Genomic DNA, 17,935 nt, shown 5'->3' on the forward strand with positions numbered 1-17,935 from the left:
CTAAAAGGAAAAAAATATTCGATTCGTATATTACTCTAAAAAACTGTAGGTAATAAAAAATGATACAGGTAAAGAAAATATTATAAAAGGAAAAATACACTACAAAATAAATAATCCCAATAAGAACAACCTTGATTTCTTATTCGTTTGATTACAATCCCCCCCCCAACCTCCTAAAGTCTGAGGCACACAACAGTGACACACTGTGCAACGATTTTGTCAAGTCTTTACGCAGACTCACAAAATGCCAGGATATAATTTTGACCAATCGCATTTTTTTTTTCTGCTATACTCTTTCCCCTAAACATTGTGGGACATTGTGCCATGAAAGGTCAAATTAATTTTGCATAATCCCACTTCGAACACGCTAGGGTATACAATTTTACCTACTGATAAGACAGACTAAATATTTATTTTACAAAAGCTACAATAACAATCCCCGAGGGAAGTAATTTGAATTTCAGAGTACAAAAAAAAAAAAAAAAACTAACAGGAGGAACAAAAAAGTATAATAGGCAACGAAAGCAACGAAAATAATAATATAGCAACGAAAATATAATAAGGCAACGAAAATGAAAACACTGGCAGAACAGTGCCAAAATTTAAATTATCTAAACGAAAATCCGTTCATTAGTCATTCTTTAAATGAAATTAAATAAAAAAAAGTTTTTTCAATGGAAAGTAAGGAGTAACGTTTAAAACTTAAAACGAACATGAATTATTGCGTATTTGAGGGCGTTCGCCCCCTCGTCAATACCTCGCTCTTTACGCTAAGGTTCGAATTTTGTTCCAATCCCTTAAGAATGACCCCTGAATAACAAAGGTTTTAATTAGAATAAATAGCTCTTTTGAAAGTACTAAAAAAAACTTTAGCGTAAAGAGCCAGGTATTGACTGTCATTTACGTAATAATTACTGTTCGTTTCAATTTTTAATGTTGCTCCTTACTTCAAGTTGAAAAAACTTGTTTTTTTTATTTGATTTCTGATCGTTCTTTAAATAATGCTGGGAAATCCGGCACCCCCTTCAATTCCCTTCCTCCATGAGAAATCCTCCCGTAGCCTTCTCCCCCCGACCCCGCAACAAAAAAAAAACAACCTGAAAATTTCTGTAAACTTCCCAATAACCAATACTATATGTAAACAACGGGCAAAGTTCACAACTTGCAGCCCTCCCCTCGGGTACTGTGGGGGTTTAAGTTATCCTCAAAGACATAGTTATTAGATTTTTCGACTATACTGAACAAAATGGCTATCTCAAAATTTTGATCAGGTGATTTTGGAAAAAAAATGAGCGTGGAGGGAGCCTAGTTGCCCTCCAATTTTTTTGGTTACTTACATTAAGATCCTATGACTTTTACATGGTCTTTCCCCTTTTTTCAAAAATAAGGCAAATATTCTCAGGCTCGTAACTTTTACGGGTAAGACTATATTTATATTTTTGAAATCAGCACAAAAATCTGATTCTTTTGATGTATCTATTGGTATCAAAATCCCGTTTTTTTCGAGTTTCGGTTACTGTTGAGTCGGTATGCTCCTTACAGTTCGTTAGCACGAACTGTTTGATTGATCATAAGATGTTAAAATGATAAAAACTAGTAAAAAAAAAAAAAAAAAAAAAAAAAAACCGCAGCTATCATGTAATCTGAACATGGAGACTAGTGGGTTGTTTTGCTTATTTTTTCCGCAATGTAGAGGACAAAGGCTACTTTTTATCTGGAGGTAGAGCAACTAACGGGAGACACGGTAGGAATAGGCTGGGAAATGGCCCTGGGAGGGCAAAATCTGAGCAGGGAGTGTGTACGGAAAAACGTGCTCCTTGTTAGCGTTTTTTGCTGAATTAAAGGAAAGAAAAAAAAAAGAAAAAAAAAATGCACTCAAGCATTTCTAACATAATTTTTTTTTAGAATAAGAGAGTATGGGACTTTATTTTCTTTGACAATTAATCGCGTGACTCTTTTTTTGGATATATAATTTTATCTGACTCCTCCCGGGAAAAGCAAGGGTGTCAGACCTGACAAGCATATTCAAAACGAGGGCGGGCGAAAGAAGAATAAACCATTAAAAACGTGAAGGGAGGATGTCAAATTTATATTGAAGCTTAAAAAGGGAGATCTTTGCATTTGTTATGGATGTTTGCAACATAGATGCCCCACTTTAAACTGGAAGATATTGTGACGCGGTAAATTGGAAGTAATTTAAAGGAGGAGGCGGAAATTTTAGGAGAAATAGGATTAACAAAAATGGAGTGGGAATTCTCATAGGGTCACTCATTTATTTTTTATAGTAAGTTTCAACAACTGTAAGGCCATCAACAAATCTCCGTCTGTCAGGAACTGGCATGCTGTTAATCATCGCCCAGAAAAGGAAAGAGCCTAGAAGAGTACCAAGAAGTACTCCATTGTGAAGAGGCAGAGGGTTACAGGAATGATTAAGATATTTAAATACTTGGGATCTATTTGATAAAAAGGAGGCAACCGATTTGACGAAGTAGAATTAATATTTAATTCAGTGATAGGTTTTTTGACTAATACATTGCGGTTAACAAGGTTAAATACTTTATGGAGAAATTAAGTTTGACCAAGTATTAGGGCTTTTTTTCGTTGGTTTTCACAAAAAGAACAAGGTAAAATGAGAAGCTAAATAGGATTTGAGGTTCCTGAATTGCCGCAGGTCAGTAAGAGCTTTGATTCGTTCCTTAATCCAGTCTACAAGGAATCCTTCAAACTATTTCGAGAATATAGGAGTGGAGGGGGGGATTAGATCAAGCATCTTCAAAATCAAGCTTCCTATCTTTCTTTTTAAGGGGGTTATGGGGCGGGTACTGAAAGAAAATAATCGAATTCACTCAGAAAAGGGATATCCAGAGGGCGGACACTTGTTTTTCTTAGTCTCCCAATTCTTCTTTCAATCTCCAAAGCAGAAATAAACTGTATGGTTTTCTGCTGCGTCTTCCGCTAAACTGTGTGGCCCATAATTGTGTTATACATTGTGTCACGAATCTTTTGTCTAGTTTTTGCTAGGAACTCAGGACATAAAAGATGACTTTATTTTTCGTCTATTATACTTCTCTTTTATTTACCCTTATTTATGTTACTGCTCGTCAGTGTGAATGTCTACTTTTCCATCTTTACTTAAACCTTTACATAATCTGCAACTGAAATCAGCAAAAGTCCTACAGTCTACCACCTATATTTCTGTTGAACTTCTGAAGATTAAAGATATTCGTACATTACACCTCTCTTTCATTGTATTTCAATATTTCCGTGGAGACCTTCCATCAAGTTTTTCCGGGGTTCTTGAGATTGTTAGAAATGTCAGTCCTTATGAAACTAGGAACCAGGATGTGCTAGTGCCATCCAGCCCTGCAGTGCCCTGAGATTTTGGTCTGATAGTTGCAGTCGGACGCGCCTGGAATTCCATTCCTGTTGGGATTCGACGGTCCTGTACCATAGGCTTCTTCAAGAAACAGTTGAAGAATTTTTTAATTAAAAAAAAAATAAATTTTAATACTGATCAGTTATTTATATTGTTTAATTATTTAGATTTGGGTGGTGAGAGTGTTGGGTCCTCGATGCATATATTTTTTTTATATTAATATTATTATTTTTTTTTAAGTAGGTGGTACGGAGACCGGTTGTACTCGGGTAAGGATTGGTGAGTAGAATCTAAATATATTTTAAGTGCGAATGTATTTAATAGTTATTTATATTTGGTTTTGTTGCTGTTTTTTCCCAAATAACGGGCCATTGAGCCCTTTGGGATATTTTTGTTTATAAATGGATGGATATTGATATTAAAAGGAACTTGAACTTACTGTATGGTTTTCTGCTGGGTTTTTTCCTTAAGCATTGTGCCACATAATTTTCTAATTCTCTAAGAGTTGATGGTTTCAAAGTCTCAAAGTCGATCTCAATCTCATCTGGATTTGAATCACGCAATGAAGGTTCACGTGACTGAATAATATGAACCACTCTCCCAAGTTTGTCTCCTGAAGAAAAGAAAGAATAGAAAAAATACAGAAAAGGAATATGCACATTTTGTTGCGTCTTATTTGCAAGTCTAAAAGCAGTCATGATAACAGCCACCGTTAGAACTACGCAGATGACAGCATAAAGTGAAAAAAGCGAAATAATAAGTTAAAAATCAGCTTAGCGCAAGAGTAACAGCAGCAAGGATAAAAGTGAATGGATGGCACATAGCCAGTAAAATTAAAAACAAAAAATAATTTAGTGCAAATGCAACAGCACCCGTGATAAGAGCAAATGCCGACACACAGTGAACAAGATTAAAACATCGCGAATAAAAACAGTTGAGCGCAAGATATTTATCAATATATATTCACTTAGAAATGACAGTAATTGCATAAACTAGTCTAATGGGTTTAATCGTTAACTTACTTTTAAAACCCCGGATGGGACAAAAGTGTAAAAATGGAAAAAGATGTAAATTATAAAATACAAACAATAAAGGAAAAATAGAACAAGGGAATTTAAGACACAGAATTGTACAAGAAAACTGTATATTTTAGCTATGTGTCTGTATAAAATTATAATAAATAATAAACAAATTCATTATTCTGAGTGGACACATACTAAAGTTGGATTATCGTTTGAAATTATTTCAATACTAAGCACTATTTTTCTTTGTTCTGTATAGTTATATAAGTGAGATCTATCTCCCGTTATAAGCATTAGTTGACAAACGAGTATCAAAAAATAACAATGAAATGCAGAAAAACCAAAACAGAAAAAAAAAAAAAACTTGAAAACAAATCCACAAAAGTTAGGGTTTAGACCAAGCGAACTTCTAAATATATTCTGCCCTTCAACAGCGGGGTGAGAGGATCAGCAGCTTCGTATTTTGTTGTTGCTCAAGAATTTCTGCCTAAATGTTAGAAGATACTTCCAGTAACAAGAGCACAGAGCTCTTTATCCCGTAAGGGAGATAACGACAGAATGTGCAGGGTTGCAAAAACACCCTCTCTATGATTCTACCCAAGATTGGTACACTAAAAGCCTCTTTTTCCGGCTATTTTCCCTATTTCTTTCTTTCTTCCAATAATTTTTAGCTTCATAATTTAACTGACTATTTTTCTGAAACACTAAGTATTCCTCTTTCGACAGAATAAGCCGTAAGGGAAATAACGACAGAATGTACGGGGTAACAAAAACACTCTCTCCATGGTTCTACCCAATACTGGTACACTAAAAGCCTCCTTTTCCGGCTATTTTCCCTATTACTTTCTTTCTTCCAGTTATTTTTAGCTTCATAATTTAAGTGACTATTTTACTGAAACATTAAGCATTCCACAACGTCATCTATTTAGAAATCTCAAGAGAATGCTAGATGGCAGCATCTAAAGAAGAGATAGAATTTAAAGTTAATTTGGTGGACTGTGATGAAAACAGTTGAAAACCATGGCTAATTGGAGAAAAAACCAAGACAGAAAGTATGAGAGATAACTCTTTTTCAGAATTGTACAAAAATTATGTCATTTCAATCGTTGATAGGTAGTCTATCATCCATCCTAGGGAAGAACTCAGGTAGATAGGCTTGGAGTAAGGACAATTCAAATAGTCATTCAGTCCTATGAGCCATTTGAAGGCAATTGGAGACTCCAAATAAAAGGTTTTCTAAGATTGATGACTGACCATGTCCACATGACATACGTTAGCTTTGAAGTCTTGTTTCTTCTTCTATCTGATTAGTCTACCTACCACAGTCGTAATTCTGGCAATATTCAGATTCCATTTGCTCCATAGTTCACATGACATTTTAATTCCATAACTGCCCCTCATAAGCTCAACAACGGAGATAACACACGCTATATAGACCCCAAACAATTTCTTTTTGAGTGACATTAAATTTAAACAACAGCACATAATTGTGACAGTCAGAAGTTTTTAAAGAAATTTAGTTCTTCCGTTGGAGGTAACGCTCAAGCGTTACCTGTACTAAAGAGTCGTGCTGTTGAAAATGTATATCTTTTTCAATAAAACACAAATGACGCTCAAGCTGTTTCGAAGATTTGAGAGGCAGAAAGGAGTAGAAACATGTATTTTTTAGGCCTTGATTAAGTTTGTAATTTTTTTTTTTGATTTACTGGTAATTTTAAGACAAACCAACAATGCAGTGCTCAATATACAAATCGTCTCACGTTTCGAAACACAAAATACAAAATATACCAATTTTTTGGGGTTTTAGACCAGGGCACTTGGTATAAAAGGATTAGTCGTGGAAACTTCAAAAGTGGGTCATTCGATTGGAAATTGAGAGTACTAGTGCCCTTTCTAATAGTCAAAAGTGATTGGAGGGCAACCAGCCCCCTCCCCACTCTAATTTCCCCAGGCACATCCAATCAAAATTTTGAGAAAGCCATTTTGTTCAGCGTAGTTCAGAGGTCTAGTAATTATGTCTTTGAGAATGACAACCCCCCCCTCCAGCCCTCAAGGTAAGGGCTATAAGTTATGCCCCGGGGTATATAAAGTTTCTATGGAAAGGGTGGTCGTCTAAACTTTGGAGGGGGCTCATTGGATCGGTAATTGAAACTTCTAGTTCTCTTTTAAGAGTCAAAAGTGATGTAGTGCAATTACACCACCCACGCCCATTTCCCCAAACATATCCAATCAAGATTTTGAGATATCTATTTTCTTCATTACTGTTCCATTAATAAAAGATCCAGTTTTATGCCTTTTGGGACGTCAACGCCCTCATAGCCCCCAGGACAAAAGCTGTAAATTAGGCAATCCGTTCACTGTTTACGTATAGTATATGTTACTCAGAAAGGTATGCATGTTTAACCTATACTTTCCAAAAAGACAAAAAGCATTTCAGAGAAAGTTCAATTCAAATTTAAAACAGGTTATGTGTGTACGGGTTGTCAAAAGGGCGTGACTTAGGAATGACTGAGCATATTAAATTGGAAATTTCAGGGAATGATAAGAGAGATCATCACTTGACCAAAAAGGCAATATCTTCACAATACTACTACTACAAATACCACCACTACTACTGCTACCACTGAGACTACTACAACCAAAAAACGCTACGTGCATGCACATTGCCAAAAGAGCGTATCTCAAGAATGGATTGGAGCATTAAGTTGGAATTTTCAGATAATATTTAAAAGGGTGGATTAATTGACCAAAAGGCAATATGTGCATGCTACTACTAATGATACAACCGCTGCTACATTTACTACTAATACTGCTACTTCTGCTCTACATCTACTGCAACTACTTGAAAGGCTAAGAGCATTAAGATGAAAATCACAAAAAGTATATGAATATACAGATCAGCATAGGCAGCGAAATGGCGCTTCAAAAAGGGTTTATTCGATTGGAAATTACAACGTCTAGTCATCATTTCCCCATATACATCCAACCCAATTTTTTTTTTGTTTAGCGTAGTTAAAAGGTCTACCAATTATGCCTCTGAAGATGACACCCCCTCCCCCAAAGGGCAAGGGTTATAAGTTATGCCTTGGGGCATATAAGGTTTTGATGGAAAGGATGGTTGTATACATTTGGGAGGCGGCTCACTGAATTGGAAATCAGAAGTTCTTGTACTCTTTTTCAGAGTCAAAGTGATCAGAGGGCAACTAGCCCCCCCCCCCCTCACGGCCCTTTTTCCCCAAATGCATCCAATAGAAATATTGAAACAGTGATTTGTTCGAAAACAGTCTGAAGATCACACGATTTGGCCTTTGAGGTTGACAAAACTGCCAAGAGTCTGGAGGAAAGGGTTGTAAGTTATATCCTGGAAGTATATATGGTTTTTATAGAATGGGTGGTTGTGTGAGCTTTAGAGGCTCGTTTGATTGGAATTTAAACTTCTAGTTCCCTTTTAAGAGTCAAAAGTGATGGAGGGTAACGTTTAACGGAACCCGTTAAACGCGTTCCGTTAAACACACCCGCTCAAAATTGTGAGATAGCCATTTTGTTTACAATAGTCCAAAGAGCGAATAATAATGCCTTTGAGGAGGACACAACCGTTCAGAGCCCAGAGGCAAGTGGTGTAATTGATGCCCCACGACATCTAAGATTTTATGGAACGGGTGGTCGCGTAAATTTCGGATCGGATGGGGCTCATTTGATTGGAATTTGGAAGATCTGGTACCCTCTTTAAGAATCAAAAGTGAAGAGGGCAACCCGCACCAACCACAAGCCTATCATTCCCCAAAACATATCCAATCGAAATTTTAAGAGAGCTACTTTGTTCAGCACTGTTGAAAGGTCCAGTAGTTATGTGTTTGGGGATGTCAACCTCCCCAGAGTCCTTAGGGCAAGGGCTGTAAGCTAGGCAATTCGTTCATTGTTTGCATTTAGTAAATGTTATTGAGAAAGGTATGCATATTTCTACTTTACATTCCAAAAGACGAAGGGAATCAGGTGAGCCTTTCAGAGAATGTTGAATTAAATCAAAACACGCTACATGCATACAGATTGTCAAAAAGACGTAACTCACGAATGACTGGGTAAATTAATTTGGAACTTTCAGGAAGTGATAAGTGAGATGATCAAAAGGCAATATTTGCATGCTACCACGACTACTAATACTACTACCAATAGTAATGCTACCACTACCATTACTACTACCGTACTACTCCATTTACAATATTGAGGAAAAATTTAAAGTACATCAAAGGACGCTATGTACATGTACATTGTCAAAAGGGCGTATTTCAAGAATTGATTTGGGTATTAAGTTGGAACTTTTAGAGAATGTTAAAAGGGGAAAACCGTCTGACCAAAAGGCAATATGAACACGCATCTACTAATACTTCTATCACTGCTACATTTACTACTACTACTACTATTTCAACTACTACTTCTTTTGCAACTAACTGTATAGGCAATACATTAATACTACTGTTCCTACTAGTACTAGCGCTATTACCATTAATACTACTAGTAGTTATACAAATACTGCTACTGTGATTACTATTACAACCATGCCTATGGGTACGAAGGTGAAATTTACAAGAATTGTTTTTGGAGGAGGGGGGGTGAACTTAATCACACCGTCTGTATGCAGGTTGTCAAAACAACGTAACAATAATATCTTAGGAACAGCTTGGTGTGTGAAGTTGAAGCTAACAGGGCTTATTCTGAACAGAAATGGCAGAGATATTAAACTAACCAAAAATAAATATTTGCATCCTAATGCTACTGCTTCTACTCATACTACTACTTTTGCTACTATTATTTCTATTATTACAACTTTTAGTACTACTACTGCTGATACTAAAGTTAAGCCCTCTACTATTAATTTTATTGCTTCTACTATTACTACTGCTACCAAACTAAGGGTGTTAAGGCGAAAAATTTGGAATGTATTGCAACTGTGTGGAACTAAATCGAAACACACTATGCCCACACAGGTTGTTAAGAGGATGTGTCAGAAAAACCAATGACCATGGATTGTCAATATACATATACTGATATTTATTCTTTATAATTTCAAAAATTTCTTATTTATTAAAGTCAAAAGGGGAAAACACTTAAAATGTATTTTGTTTTCAAGAAAGTGCAAATTATGTTCTGGTCCTAGGAAACCCTTCTCATCTTAATTTTTGCTTGTTTCGAGTTTGACTCGGTTATTAATTGTAATTTCTTTTCGTTTTGGGTTTCATTCATTTATTGATGTTGATTTGTGGTAGTTCTACACTTGGAAGATTATTTGGCTTTATTTCTGCTCATTTTTGGTTTAATGGAACTCTTTACTTTTCTTTGAATAACTTGTTTTGTGGAAACAGTTTAAAAATGATTAATTTTACAACAGCCCAAGCAGGAATCTTAGAAAAATGCAGTTATCAAATATGAATAGAAATACTACTACTACTACTACTCCTAACAACTCACCGCAGCACTAAGCCGCCTGAGGCCAACACGGCTACGCACGCTCCTCCTCTATCCCGATCTATTCATAGCCTCCCTGTTTACAACCTCCCAGAAAGTTCCAATTTTTTTTAAAAAATTGTACGACATCCTCCCACGCCAGACGAAGACGACCTGCTTTCCGTTTAGCCCTAGACAGTTGGCCGAAAAGGACAATATTCGGCAATTTGTCAATCTTTATCCGCAGAGCGTGCCCTAGCCACTTCAACCTTTCTTTCATTATAGCCCTAGAAAGAGGTATTGAATCATATTTTTCATACAGCCAACTGTTTTAAATACGGTCAGTCAGCCGGGTACCCAGAACAATCCGTAGGCAATTTCACTGGAAAACATATAGTAATTGTTCATCCGCTTTTCGGAGCGCCCATGCTTCAGAGCCTCATTTGACAACTTTTCATTACTATATATTCTAATATTCTAATCTTGGTTTGCAGAATTATCTTCCTATTCTTCCAGACATTTTTTAACTGTGAAAATACACCCTGAGCCTTGGCTATTCTATTTTTAGCATCTTTGATGCTCCCACTGTCTTTACTAATAATACTGCCAAGGTAAGTGAAGCTACCCACCTGATCAATCTTTTCGTTAACCAACGTCACCTTTTCACCTTCACTTGTTCCTAGCCTGACTTAGTATTCTTAACATTAATTTTTCAAACCTACTCTAGCACCCTGAACTCGCAAAACCTCTAAAAATTCATTCATTTTGCTCACACTTTCATCTAGGATGCTTAAATCATCAGCATAATCTAAGTCCAGGAGAATTTCTCTTCCTCATTTGATTTCGTAATCTCCCATTGCCTTTCCTGTGCTCCTTAAGACAAAGTCCATCAAAATGATGCATATAAAGGCGGATAGAACACAACCCTGCTTAACTCCTGCTTTAATACAGAATCAGCTGCTAAACTCATTTCCTACCTTAACTGCAGCAGTATTATTCTCCTACATAGCACTAATTACTTAAATGTATTTGTCTGGTATACCATATAAAGATAATACATTTGCTAAAGCTCTTCTATCAACAGAATCGAATGTTTGCTCATAATCTATAAAACTGAGGACCAAAGGTGTTTGAAAACTAAGGCACTTCTCAATTATCAACCTAAGAGTGAAAATTCGGTCGACACATCCTCTACCTTTTCTAAAACCGCAGTGTTCTCTTAAAACTTTGTCTACAGCATCTCCCAGTCTAAAAAGTATCATATTACCAAGTAATTTATTACCTACAGAGACCAGACTAATGCCTCGATAGTTATGAAACGCACTCTTATCACCTTTCTTATACAGTGGTTTTGTTGAGGTTTTCCCCAAAAACCGTTAGATACTTTCCCATTTTCATAAATCATATTCATAATCTTCAGTAACATATTTCTAACCTCAGAGCCACCATATTTAAGAAACTAATTCACCACACTATCAGCACCTAGAGCCTTATTATTTTTTAATTCTTTTAGAACTGTCGCTATTCTTCCTCACAAAATAGATCTTCCTTCATATCCACGCTATCACAAACATTTTCATTTTCCTCTATATCTTTCCCTGCAACTGCATCTCGGTTTAGCACATGTTAAAATGTTCCGCGCATCTCTCTTTAACACTTTCCTTATAACTAATAGTGGCCCCATTCCTATCTTTAACTGGGACAAGTCCAGATTGACTACTCCCTCTCAATTTATCAACGTTCCAGTACAAAATTTTACTATAATGCCGTCTAGCTCTATCTTCTAGATCCTCGGTAATTTTATCCATGACCTCCATTTCACACCTCCCTAGTTCATATTTTAATGTTTTCTCCAGTTACTTTACATTCCTTTTGTTTTCGTATGATTTATTACTCAGATAATTCTTGTACAAACCCGTTCTCCTTTATATTAAACATACAATTTTTCACTAATATTTCTAGCTGTAGTTTTAACTTTCTTCCTTAAGACACCATTAACAACTTCACAAATTGTTATTTCTAAAATTATTCCAACCATCTTCCACATTGCCATAGATCGTGATATTTACTTTTAACGTCAATAACAGCACTCCTATATACCCTAGTATTAGTATTGATCCTACCAGTCTTCGGTTTACTATGAAATAATCAATAAGGTTTGCAGTCTTACCATTACGTGAATACCATGTTAACTAATCGGCCATTTTATGACCAAACACCGTATTGGTTATAACTAGATTGTTATACCTACAAACTTGCAAAAGTCTTAAACCATTACTGTTTTGTTTTCCTATACCAAATTTACCTAGGCTAGGAAACCATCTATCCCTATTTCTACCGACCCGGACGTTAAAATTTCCTGGTAAAAACACCATATTTCTAGTTGGTACCCTGTCTATTTGTTCCTGTAACTGTAAGTAAAATTCATCTGAATCACTAGTATCTCCGGTCAGTCGGTTCAAAAGGGGCATATTAGTCATAAAATGAGCAATTAGAATTCTATTCTTAACACCTTCCCAGCCTAAACAAGACTTGTCAGCTTCCTTATTCATCATGAGTCCTACTCTCTGTCTATGCACCCTATGCTATGTGAGTAAACAAATTCTATATCACCTAATTTCGTTCTTCTTACCCCTGGGATATGAGTTTCTGATACTCCTAATAAGTGCATTTCGAATCGTCTGAATTCGTCAGCCATTTTTTAACGTCGTAACATTCCAAGTTCCAATTTTTATTTTCTTTAAATCATTGCAATTATTCTGGTCTCAAGATAAGCAATGATACTGGATACCAGTGTAGGACGAGGATCAACATGTCTTTTCAAGTCTCAACGGAAGTTCTTAACGCCTAGCGGAAGTCCAAGCATTTTATTCCCTAGTCAATTCTTTTTCAGGGGCAGCAACTCGGCCAAAGACATAGTTATCAGTTTTCTTCGTCGCTTCAACTAGATAAACATGAGAAGGTTGAACTCAAGGGGTTTCTTATTCAAAATTACGATTAGGCACAGGTTATGCTTAGCAATTCTTCTTTTAATTATTTATACAATATACTTTTTTATATATATTTATTAACCAGCAGTTTGGTGTCTGCACGCTACTTATTCTCCAGGCTCTGTTTAAACCGATTACAACTAACTAATACTTCACTGAATCGCTCCTGAACAATCCAAGTGGTTAGTCCCTTGGTCTAATTTATGCATTCTCAAGCGCTCCGATTACAGCTGCATCTAGTCTTTTGAGGGGAATTTTTGACTTCGGAACACAAATATGTAAAGTATTTGAAGGGACTGTAGCCAGCAAGTATATATTATAGAAATAAGTTTCTGATTGTTGAATAGAATATTTTTTGCTCTATTTTTGATACCCCACAAGAACAGTGTCAAGTGTAGCAATCTAGAATGCAAAGCCGAAACAGGATTATAATTATTTTGGAATTATAAAAAAAAAAAATAATTGTCGGCTTTAAGATTTGATTAGGTCAAAATATTCACCAGATTTTTTTTCTATCTGTTAAAATAAAAACCGCCGAAATCACTAATTCAGAAACGTCAGGCAAACTCCAAATGTTTAACATAAGAGATATAGGAAGATTCCTTGAGAGCCTGTCCTGCCTTAAGCCGGCTTAGAACCGGATAGCAAGAAGTCCCTAGGACCTCCAGCATGAATGGAGTTTTTGTGCGATTCTGGGCCCATCTTAGTCACACCATGGTTTTCTGCACTTGGCAATGCTCTTCAATCAACAAGAGTCGAAATCCTGCACAGACAGTCCCGAGGCTATAACCTCCGACTCATTATATATTCCTGCCTAGAAATATTATGCTACTACGGGAAGGCAACTCATAGTAGATAAATTAGCTAGGAAGAGGTTTTTCAGCTCGAAAACGACCGTTATAGCAGACCAACTCAGAAGAACTATCCATTAATCAGAATCCCGTGCGAATGCTCTGTCGTTTACTATGTTATAATTTCCTCGAGGGGTGTCACTCCTCAAGTGGATAAAGAGTTGACCACAAGGTCCCAGTCTTACAGATACCCCGAAAGGGTCGAGGCAGCCCTTTGCAGAAGCCGTTGTCTATAATTTCCTCGAGCGGTGCCATTAATCGACATTCAATAGTAAGATATTTGTGTCAAATGTCAAAACGAAATTCCGTCAGAACGAAATGTCAAAACATGAAAAAAATGTAATATAATTTTAATTATAGTGTACCTGGTACTTATATATACTTAGTACCGTAAAAATATGGTAAATATATTTTCTTAACACCACCACTAGTCTATTCATTAACAAGAAGCGCTGTCAAATTTAACTAATTGCTTTTGACCATTTATTTTTACGAAAGTGAGAGTAAACGAGATGTACAATAAAATAAAAAGGTCAGTAAATGAGACAAAAATGACGAAAATTAATTTATATTTATTCTCAAGATCTTTATATCAAAATGTCAAGCATTAAATCTGTACATGACAACGTTAAAACATTAACAAGCTCAAAACGCAAAAAAATCCAATTTATCCAATTTAACTAATTAGTGTTGCTCATTATTTTCATGAAAATGAGATTAAACGAGACGCATAATAAAGTAAAAGGATAGTAAATGAGACAAAAATAAGGAGAATTAATTTATATTTATTCATAAGATCTTTATATCAAAATATCAAGCGTCAAATCTGCGTCAAATCGAAACGTCAAAAAACGTCAAAACGTCAAGTATTGGTAAAATAAGGGTACCTGGTAGTTTATTTATATCCAAACTGAGCTGTCGTTTCTCATCATATGACATAGGCTTGGCCATATCTTCATCCTCTGAATCTGGTGCAGCACCAGCCATTTTCTTCTTTCCACCACTTGTACCTCTTGGTCTACTTTTTCCTGTTCCATTTGTGCTACCACTTGGAGCTTTTGGCAACTGAAATAAAATAAAACGAAAATTTTCACATATTAGGTAACGCTGGACTAGCATTTCATTTTTAGGGTTCTTCTATACTATACTGTACAACTTTATTTACTAACACAACATCAAGTATTAAAACATTACTACCCATGGGTGAATCTTAGGTCTTATTACAACTGAACAGAAAACCGATATTTTCTAAGATTTTTCTCTTGGTTATTTCAAAATTATGAAGTTTCAAAGGCAGCATCACATTAAACGGTAAATATATTTCTACAAAACTAATTAGTTGAATTTGATAATGCTCTTTGTCCGTCAAGATATAAAAATTAGCAATCAGTTGATTTCCAAAGACAACTATACTTTCAAGGAAACTGTAATTTCTATATTTTCAAATATAGCTGAACCTTATTCAGCTGTATGTTTTTGGCATATTTTGGTGAATTTTCACAAAAGTTATATGGTTTTTTCAACATTACTTGTCCACTTATGTCAATACTAAATACATCAATACCAAAATATGTCAACACCAATACCCCGAAGGACGTCAAAATAAAGAAAGGTTTTTGCCCCCTGAACCAACCTTAGATATTTTCATACCTGAAAATCAAGACTTTCTAGGATTTTTCATTTGTTTATCTACTTCATTAGTTTCTAGGATAGTATCATATTTTCATCATTATTGCCATTTTGAAAAACGGAAAAAAGAAGCTAAATTTGACAATGCTTTTTGTCCTTCAAAACTTATTACCATGAAAGAAGTGGTATGTCATTGCCGAAGTTACCACCCCCACTACACCTGTCATGTCACTCCACAATGTAAAGCTAGAGTCGCCCTCGACAGGGTCTTCTTTCCCCGCAGATGCTACCCGGTCCGTTCCCCTGGCAGTGGGTTTGCTAGATAGTTGAGAGGGAAGATAAGAAACCCGTTAATCTATTCATGCGCATCACTAGCCCCTGTTCCGAATAACTTGGCTGAATTATGACTCTAAGGCACTGACTAGTTCTGAAACTTAAACGAACACTAAACACTAGAAATAAAAACAGACAATTGAATATGAACACCACATTTAAATCACATTAAGGATAAGTCAGGAGATACAGGTAACACAGTGTCTTGCCCTATAAAAAAAAGTTATGGACAAACGGATAGTTTTCAAACTTGCCATTTATTTGAAAACTAGTTTTTTCAACGAAAAGTTTTTTTTAGTTTAATTTTTATCAGCATGGAGGATATGATAGGGGCAAGTGCATTTCACACAGAGCTTAGATACCAATACAGTTATGAAAACTCGATTTATTGTTAAGACACAGTGCGCGGTAGGGATGCTAGCGGCTGGAGACAGGAAACTGGTATTAGTATCTAAGCTGTGTATGCAACAAAAAACAAAATTGCATTCCCGCCTACGGTGTTGTAGCACGATCTACGCGTCGGAGCGCGGGATTAGAGGAGGCACCAAGTTCAGAGCTCTGTACCAAAAGCTTTTCATGGGCAAGATAGGAGTTTTCATAACTGTATTTCATAACTAAGTTGTGATTTCACACCACTGAAAAAAAAGTTGCCACTGAAACAGAGATTATTCTACTCCGTAGTACCCTTAGATGGTTAAATACCCAACGGATAGAATAATCCTAGTCCCCACTCTATACTTTGTTTCAGTTAAATTTGATGTTTTCTTCACGAAGGAGAATGTTTTCATCAGTGTAAAAACTGTGTTGGACTTTCGTCTACTTAAAACCTACACTATATGTTTTAACTCCAGGTTGAAAAGCTCCTGTTTTTACACGATAGGACGGAAAAGTACGCAAGGTGAGTCCAAGGACCTAGACCCACCCAATATACAAAATTTCCTTGAATTTCATTGTATTTCTTATTCGAATTATCAAATTATTTTTTTTTATTACTGCCCCCACAATGATTTTTTCCTTTACTGTTTACTTTTTCACCCAATAAAAATTCCTGCAAGCGTGCCTCTGTTGGGCACCATTCCAAACTAGTCTGAAATAACCAAAAGTCTCACCTTGGGTATTGAAGGTTTTTGCTCCAACGACGGTTTTACTTCATTGGGAAGGGGCGTGGACAAGGCCTGGGGCTCAGGTCTTAGCGGGACAAAAGCTTCTGTTTTATGAGCCTGCCTTTCTTTGCGCTTGTGGGCTTTTCTCTGTCGTGATTGTTCAGCCAAGGCTTTTATTTGGTCTTGGATGATCCGAAGCTACAAAAAATGGCAAGTTAAGCATTTTTTCACTGCTTGATCCAATCTTACGCTTCTTACTATCCAATAGTATAGATGTCAACCTTTTCTTCTCTCTTAAAACCACCTTCTTAGGTTTACACCAAAGCTAGAAACCTCATTCAGGAAACTAATCGTTCAGGAGTTATTTCACTACTTAATTTTAAATCACTCTATATTCTTTCTTGTGCATTTTTTTTTTACTTTTTTTCAGCTTCATGGTGACCTCCCCCAGCCCATAAGTGTTTTACTATCTTTTACCTCTGATCAGAATAATTATAATCCTCGCAATACAAAAAAGTGTATTTAAGTTCCTTTTACTCCTTGTATATGGTCAGATTTTAGTTCTTTAATGGTGAGTCAAATCGCATGGAATAACTTGCTAGAATCAGCTCGAAGAGCTGATTCTAGCACTCATTTCAGCACTCATTCAGTGTGTTCAAATTTTTTTTTTTAATCCTTTGGCTTCTTAGAAACTGTTTTTATGGTACTTGGTATTAACCAAGTGACATATAGCAATCGCAAATTCTGTCGGTCCCGGTTTTGCTACTTTAGGTACTTCCAGGTAAGCTAGGACGATGAAATTTGGCAAGCGTATCAGGGACCGGACCAGAATAAATTAAAAATAGTCGTTTCCCCGATTTGACTATCTGGGGGGGGGGGGGAGTGGGGGGCCGGTTAATTTGGAAACAATAGAAAAAATGAAGTATTTTTAACGTATGAGCGGGTGATGGGATCTTAATGAAATCTGATGTTTGGAATGATATTGTGTCTCAGAGCTCTTATTTTAAATCCCGACCGGATCTGATGACATTGGGGGGAGTTGGAGGGGGAAAACCTAAAATCTTGGAAAACACTTAAGAGTGGAGGGATCGGGATGAAACTTGATAGGAAAAATAAGCACAAGTCCCAGATACATGATTGACATAATCGGAACGGATCCGCTTTCTTTGGGGTAGTTGGGGGGAGGAGG

The 17,935-nt window shown here is 36.2% G+C and overlaps 1 protein-coding gene across 1 annotated transcript in view; it reads right to left on the reverse strand.

Annotated features, from left to right (window-relative positions):
• Positions 1-17,935, reverse strand: part of LOC136036689 (bromodomain-containing protein 3-like) — a 131,461-nt gene that overhangs the window by 48,248 nt on the left and 65,278 nt on the right. Inside the window, exons 9-11 of the mRNA XM_065718999.1 lie at positions 16,753-16,944; positions 14,569-14,746; positions 3,816-3,989 (exon numbers count right to left, since the gene is read on the reverse strand). Coding sequence (XP_065575071.1) covers positions 3,816-3,989; positions 14,569-14,746; positions 16,753-16,944 — 544 coding nt within the window. The remainder of the gene's footprint in view (positions 1-3,815; positions 3,990-14,568; positions 14,747-16,752; positions 16,945-17,935) is intronic.

The sequence above is a fragment of the Artemia franciscana genome, chromosome 15 (genome assembly GCF_032884065.1).
Source record: "Artemia franciscana chromosome 15, ASM3288406v1, whole genome shotgun sequence".
In the NCBI taxonomy this organism is placed as follows: Eukaryota; Metazoa; Arthropoda; class Branchiopoda; order Anostraca; family Artemiidae; genus Artemia; species Artemia franciscana.